The sequence below is a fragment of the Leucopleurus acutus genome (genome assembly GCF_964270905.1).
Source record: "Leucopleurus acutus genome assembly, chromosome: 5".
NCBI classification, from domain to species: domain Eukaryota; kingdom Metazoa; phylum Chordata; class Mammalia; order Artiodactyla; family Delphinidae; genus Leucopleurus; species Leucopleurus acutus.
The window spans coordinates 98,430,849-98,438,460 of record NC_139147.1 but is presented as its reverse complement, the minus strand read 5'-3'; the positions used below and the strand labels follow the sequence as shown (position 1 = coordinate 98,438,460).

The following is a 7,612-nucleotide window of genomic DNA, read 5'->3' as shown; positions in this document are numbered from 1 at the left end:
AGTGATGTGAATTTACAAACGGTAGCTTTGCTATCGAAAAGGAAGGAGAGGTGCTATTTTCCATTTGCTCCAGGCTGCAAAGATGTCAGTAATTGTGCAGGGTCTGAGGTTTACCTTACAAGCCAACAAGTTAGCCTGTCATAGTTACATGGATGCTGGCAGAAGACTCTAGACTGCTGGCTCAAAGACATGTAATTCTCATGGCACAGCGGGACAACGTGTGAGCTTACTGTTCACATCAGTTCCCCCTTGGTCCCCTAGCATCATGGGGACGATGTGGAGCATCCCAGGTAGATGTTGCACCCACAGTGGGCCTAAGGATCTCTGATCTTAAGAAACTTTCAATCTTAGAGAGGGACTGCTAGCAAACCTGCTCAAATTTCACCCTGCAGGGAGACATTATCTTTATTATTCTAGCCAGGGAACAAAAATGTCCTCTGACCCACAGGGAGTTACTATCTCTAATGTCTGGCTGTTTGATAGGCAAATATCCTTGAAAAGATAGTCCAGGATAAAAGCTGTCACAGTATGTGTAGAAACACCACGGAGAATTGCCCTCCAACCAAAATCCCAGGGAAGGAATTGAATTGGTGTGTCTTGGGTCACCTGCCCATCTTGGATCAAGCACTTTGTCCCAGGATATGGGGTAATATTATTGGCTCTGGTCAAAATCAACTTCCCACCCAAAGACAGGAGTCAAGGCCGGTTACTAAGACAATGGTGCTTGACAAAGATGAGTCATATTTATTATGATTCAGAATTGGAGTACAAATTACAAGGCTGAAGAAGTAAGATGGGTTATGAAGAACTATGTAGTCATATTAAGGAGTTTGGAACCTTTCCTATGTGCAATAGGGATTTATTAAATAATTTTATAATGGGGGGTAGTGTTAGTGTTATCTTTAGAAATATCACACTAGTACAGATTTTAGGGATAGGAGAGGGTAAATGAGGAGACAAGTTAGGGGACTATTACAATAGTCCAGGTAACAGATAACAAGGACCTGAGCCAGGACAGTAGGGATGAAAAAAATGGGCAAATGTAAAGATATTTTGGTAGTATCAATAGGGAGAGAAGACAGAATCAAGGACAAACTTTGCTTCTGTTTTGGGAAACTTAAGTGAATTGAGATTCAGAACCTAGAAAGAGAAGTAAGTTTTAGGAAGGAAAGAAGGCAAATTCAACTTTGAAAATTATAAATTTAAGGTAGGATGGGTCATAGAAAGCTTAGGTTGAGGAGATGGATTGGGAGACATGTCCAAGACATGACAGAGAAGTAGGCTAGATAGAGAAAAGGCTCCAGGACAAAAGCTGAAAAACAGATATTTTAGGGGCAGGCAGAAGAAGAGATACCTGAAAAAAAAAAAAAAAAAAGTTGGGAAAGAGTAGCCAGGATGGTTAGAAGAAAACTAAGAATAGATAGTAGAAGGGAAGCCAAAAGAAGATAATTCAAGAGTAGAAATTGACCTTTTTTTTTTTTTAAATGCTGTGCAACATGCCACACGACAATGTACCACAAGGTAATGAGAATTAAAAACAAAACAAAGAACTCAAAGCTTCAGGAAATCAAAATTCTTTGGTTGTAAGATAAGGAAGGAATTCGATCAAACTTAAAGGAGCACTGAGGGGATAAAGTGGGTCCTTTTTTCACATTTCTCACACTATGAAGGCATTCAGTAAGTGTCCATCATTTTCCTTTATAACAGTGAGTCACTGTGACCTCCACGTGGCTCAGATTATACTCTTACTCCTAGATCTTACTCAGTCACTCATAAATATCCAGTCATTACATCTGTACTAATGCAGCATTTTTGTACTCCACTGTACCTGGCCTTAAAAAAAGTACTTTTTTTCCTTCTGATTATGTCACTGGTACCAAATCCTTTGACATACGGGTTGCACCAAAAGTCACAGATTAATTGGCAAGGTAAATACAAGTGACATTTTATTGCTGCTCATCTCATTAATGTAGATCAGTTCTGGGTGATTCTCTTCCACACATTAGGTTAAACAGCCCTATAACTTGGCGCCATACAGAGTAGAATGGTTTGCGATTGTTCCATTTGCTTTCCCAGGGAGGATTCAGTAGTTTTTTTGTTTTTTGTGTGTTTGCACATGACACTCTCTTACATTTCTCATTTTTCTTCCTCCAGAACTAGCTCAAATAAAATAAAAATTCTTAGCTCTTCCTTTAGAAAAGTGGGGGGGGGGGGGCGGAACTCGTGCCAATCCAAGTCGAGAAAGATTGGGAAAGGCATTTTATAATTCATTAATATACATTGGTTCCCCTCAAAATTTTTTCCTTTTATGAAAAAGAACTGAATAATGTTACAGGATCAGAAACTAATAAAAAATCACATACTTTCAAAGATTTATCACTTGCTTTTTATAGCTTTATTGACTATTACCAAGTTTCAAATAATTAAATACTGCAATTGGGACATTAAAAATACAAACTAATTTACCAAAATAATTGTATTCTGAATATTATGTACAATATTATACATTTTACATTACATAAAGGGTTTTTATACATAAAGGTAAGATTTGATTCATGATTACCGAAAACCCAAAATACATTTGAACAAAACATTCCTATGCATACATACATAATCACTCAACTGGGCTAATCAAAACCATACATGAGTGTGGTTATTAAAAAATAAAATTACATTCATACGATAATGGTAGAAATTGAAATCTGTTTTTATTGATTTGAAAGTACTATTATAAAACCACACACAGAAGAATGATATAACCTAATTCTATTTAGTTAAAAATCTTTATACTGGAGACTGCAATATGTCTCTATCCCATGGGAAATTTTTGATCTTTAATATTTTTATTTTAAGGGACTTGTATAATTCATAATCATTAAAAGTCTATCCATGGGCATAAAGTAGACCCATTCCCAGCACAGAGAAAAGTCATGAGGGTCAACCATACCACCATGTGTATTTGACCATATCGTTTTTGAAAAATACCCTATTCAGTTGTACAATTTGATATGTCTTCATATTCATGCTTGTCATCAGTGATTACATACAGAGGCACAGAGCTCACAGGGGAAATATATATTACTGTGGAGAATTAGATACTAAAACAAAGCTATCACTGGGTGACTACAGAAAAAAAAGGGGTGCTCACGTGGAAAATGCCACCCATACACACTAAATTAGTTATTAAACAAGGCATCAGTCCTTCAAAAAGGTTAATACGCTGATGTGTCATACCTTGTTTGAATCCTGAAATATCTAAGTCTAGAATACTGTCAAGTGAGTTTTAGTTCTATCTCACATGTAAATTTAATTCCTCTCAAGAGGAAGAGCTGTGATTTTAAGCCAAACATTTTTTCTAACTGATCTGAAAAGCCTGAAAAAAAAGTCTTTATAACAAAAACGTCTTTCTAACTGTATGTCACTCTGTCCATGAATCTTATGCTAGAGATACACAGACTGGTGAAAATTCTATCAGAACTATGCATAAGAACCTCGGAAAGGCAGCAATTAGTAAACTGGCCATTCTCCTTAATGTCTGTACAGCATTTTTCAGTATTCTCTATCCTGCATTTCATCAAAGGCAAACAACAGAATGCTTGGAACATAGAAGACAGAGAAGGAACAAGTTGAAACATATACAAAAGCAATGTCTTCTCCAACATCACATAATCTATGAAAAATGAGATTCAGAGCCTAAGGTCTGCTTTATTGTTTTTCTTCTCGTTCATGTTTTGCTTGAATATAAAAAGAAGCTCTAACCTAGGTTAACAAAATATATTCATATAAATGTATGAGCATTTCTAATACAAAAGTTAAAAAAGAAGTCTAAATTCTTAATTTTTATAGTTAAATATCCTAGAGTTCAGTAGGCAGATTTATTTTTGAGCAGCTTGAAAAGAATCCGTCGGCTGAGCTCTGTCTGTGAAATCGGACACGGCTACATTTCAGCTCTTTGCCGAGATTTCTCAGCAGCAGCGGCTCCGTCCTCCTCCTCCTCCTCTTCTTCCTCGTAGTGCTCCTCTCGGCCTTTGGGGTGGTTGTCATCTCGAACTTCTTGCTCTTCTCCATCATTGTTTTTCTCATCGGCCTTGAAGTTAAAAAGAAAAAAAAGGAAAACTAAGAGAGAGGGCACAGAGTTAGTGGTATAAATAATTCCCTCTAAAAAAACACCCCAAAAAACCAGTATGAAGTTACTCATTTTTGGAGAAAGAAAACAAGTGAAGAAAAGTGTTCCAACAGGCGAGAGTGCTACAGTCTTTTCTAATCTTCAGGTTGCCACAGATTTTCCTAGTTCTAGGTTGGCCTGTTAAACTCTACGGCACCTTAGATGTACCCACTGGTATCTTTCCAACTATACATACGTATCTCCCATACTTGCGCGCACAGGCACACAAGCGCAATAGAAATAGGTAGATCCTACGCGTACATTTTCATCATTTTCACCATAGGTCTCTTCAGCATTATGCTCCAATTCCCTTTTTTTCTCCTCAGTCAAATCTTCCTGAACCTAAAACAAACCAGAGACATCAGGTGACACCTTGATCATTTCAACACTTGCAACAACATGTTTTGATTTCCCAAAAGTTCATTCAAAGCAGCAGAGACAAAATCAAACTAAAAATAAATCTGAAAAGAAAGTCAGAGATTTGACTGGTCTATTAGCCATGAAGAAATGTATAATACACCTACTACAAAAAAATCAATGTGATTCAGAATCTAGGACCTTTGTGTTTCTGATTTGTTTAACACTCCAAGTATAACACCTGAAGAAATTCACCTTATAAAATTAAATGGGAGAACTGTTGGAAGTCTGAAGGCTCTGACAGAATGTAAGTTTTTGTGAAGACAGGAACCATCTGTCTTACTCAACTAACTGCCTTCCATGTCTACATGCGTACTTGGCACACTGCAGTTGCTTAATAAATACTGTTGAATGAAATGAGTCAATGCATGAATCAATGCAAAATATAGCTGCTCTGTAAAGGCACAGAAACCAGGCACCACTACCTATCTATAATGTAGTAGAAAACTGAGGAAAACCTGTGTATATACATTTCTATAATTAAGAATAAACTTCTCTGGCTAAAATATCTAGAACACAGAATACAATCATTTCAATTTCTTCATAAAATAGTTATTAAGCTACCTCAAATCCCTACATCTCTTTAGTGTTCTAACACATTTCTGTTTTAAGTAGTTTTCTTCGTGTATGCTACTACTATTATGTGTCATTGATTCCGATTGTTTTTTTCAAAATGCAAATCAAAGAAAGCATCCAAATATTTTTGCGAAATAATCTCTATTTAATGATCACATTCCACACAAATAGAGGGTAAAATATTTTCTAACTTAACGATTCTGAAAACTATACATATGCCAAAAGGTTTAAGTCATTTGAATACATTTCAAAAACTCGCTGACTGCCAATTAAGCATAATGCAGTGTCCAGGTACCAGAAAGAACCCTGATCTCTCTGAGGAGAGCGGCATAAAAGTAAGTCTTCTTGAATAACACACAAAATTACCTAATTTTGGGGGGTGGGGTGTATGTGTGATAAATATCCCAGAAATGGGCAAGGGGAGGAAAGTATAGCTTACAAAGATGACCCTTCAAAGATGCCCTAACAGAGCCCAGCCTTCACGAACCTCTTCTAACCAGTCAATTGTTGGCTGGACTTTCAGCCCCTACACCACGCTGGCACCAAATAAATACATTGTGGGGACAGGTATAGAGTATACTTTGTATTCATGTGTCCTGGTAGAGCGAGCTATAAAGAAGACACCTCTGTTTTACCTGCAGTTTCTATCAGTGGCCAATGACATCTCTTCTGCCCTTAGTCATGGAATCTCATCACAGCATTTCCCAGGACATTGTAACGAAAACAGTGAAGCACTTATTTCAGACTATATTAAGGTCTCACTAATTGAAAACTGCTGAAGTGTCCGCAGTCAATTTCCGTGAACAGACGTGTCTTCTACAGCCTTAATAATGAAAATATACTAGTGAACACTAAACATGCTTTAGTTGGGGTTGGGAGGGAACTGCCTTGAAACTGTGGTATGGTGAAAAGGACCAGTGTTGGCAAACTTTTGCTGCAAAGGGCCAGAAAGTAAATATCCAGACTTTCTTGGCCATAAGGTCTCTAGCAAATACCCAACTCTAGTGCAGCAGCAGCCTTAGACAACATGTACACCAAAAGGCATGGCTTGTGTTCCAATAAGGCTTCACTTGTAAAATAGACCCAGGCCTGTAGTCTGCCAGCCCCCTAACGCAGACCGTGGGGTCAGACAGACCTGTGTTAAAACCTCCGCTCCTCAACTCTCCAGGTTGTATGAACTATAAGGTCACTTGTTTTTACTGTGAGGATTTTCAGGCACACACAAATAAAGACAATAATTCAATAAACTCCGTACAGCCATCACCAAGGCTCAAAGGTTACCTCAGTGTTGCCACACTTGCATCACCTATCACTTTTCTTTATTTTCTGATGAATTTATTCTTAAAATTCTAGATAGCATGTAATTTCACCCCTACTCATCTCGGAATGTATTTCTAAACACACTGGACTTTTCTTATATAACCATAATGCCATTATCACGTCTGATAAATAATTCCATGGTATCATCTAGTGTCTAGTCCTTACTTACATTTTCCTGATTGTCTTAAATATGTCTATTTATAGTTGGTTTGTTCTAATCATGATCCAAACAAAGGCCACATCTAACACCATTTCCGCTCCCCTCTTTTTCCCTTAATGCTATCTTGAATTGTTGTCCAGTAAAATGACCCACATTCTGGATTTATTTGCTTCTTTAAGGTATCACTTAACTCATATTTTTAGCCTCCACATTTCTTATAAAAGGAAGTTAGCTTAAAGGCTTGAATGAATTCAGATTCAATTTGCAAAACAAGGACTTTTCAGAGGTGATGCTGTAGATTTCATATTTTCATCACATCAGGAGGCATATAATGCTTGTCCCACTTTTAGTGAAGCTAAGGTTGGCCAGTGAGCTCAGATAGCTACAGCCTGATCCCTCCATGGTAAAATCCCCTGACCTCCATCTATCTGGTGATATCCATTGATGACTGCTCTTAAATCAACTGTTTTAATTAGGAGTCACAAAACGGGTGACTTTCTAATTCCATCGTTCCTTCTGTATTGACTAACTTCTATAAAGAAAAACTTGCCCATATCAGCTCTTTAGTTACTGTGCTTAGTATATTTAATCATGGTAGCTTTTAAAAGCAGACCTGGGTAGGGTCTAATCATGGTTCTAACAATAACAAGTTGTGTGACCTCTGAAAACTTATGTAACCTCTCTGAAGCTCAAATGTCTTATCTGTCAAAGAAAGGGTTAGATAAAAAGCAGTGATTTTTAATTTTCTCTCCGTGTGTGTAGGGGGTGGGGGACGGGTAGGGGGAGTCATGGACCCTTTTAACACTTTGGTTAGGAAATCTTTAGTAAATGGGCATAGGTATACATAATTTTGCATGGAAGTTTCAGGAGGTTCAGACTTCCCAAAGTCTAGCTACAGACCTGACCTGTTGTAGGCGTGCTTCTCTAAACAGTGTGCTCCTGAAACATCAGTATCAGCTGGGGGGCTTGTGAAA

The 7,612-nt window shown here is 37.6% G+C and overlaps 1 protein-coding gene across 4 annotated transcripts in view; it reads right to left on the bottom strand.

Moving 5' to 3' along the window:
* Nucleotides 1-2,392: 2,392 nt before the first annotated feature.
* The window catches only part of GOLIM4 (golgi integral membrane protein 4), an 80,476-nt gene continuing 75,256 nt past the window's right edge, over nt 2,393-7,612 (bottom strand). For all 4 annotated transcript variants that reach the window (XM_082839724.1, XM_082839726.1, XM_082839723.1 and 1 more), the window contains 2 exons: nt 4,427-4,507; nt 2,393-4,087 (listed from right to left, as the gene is read on the bottom strand). In XM_082839724.1, coding sequence (XP_082695850.1) covers nt 3,938-4,087; nt 4,427-4,507 — 231 coding nt within the window. In that variant the 3' untranslated portion in view covers nt 2,393-3,937. The remainder of the gene's footprint in view (nt 4,088-4,426; nt 4,508-7,612) is intronic.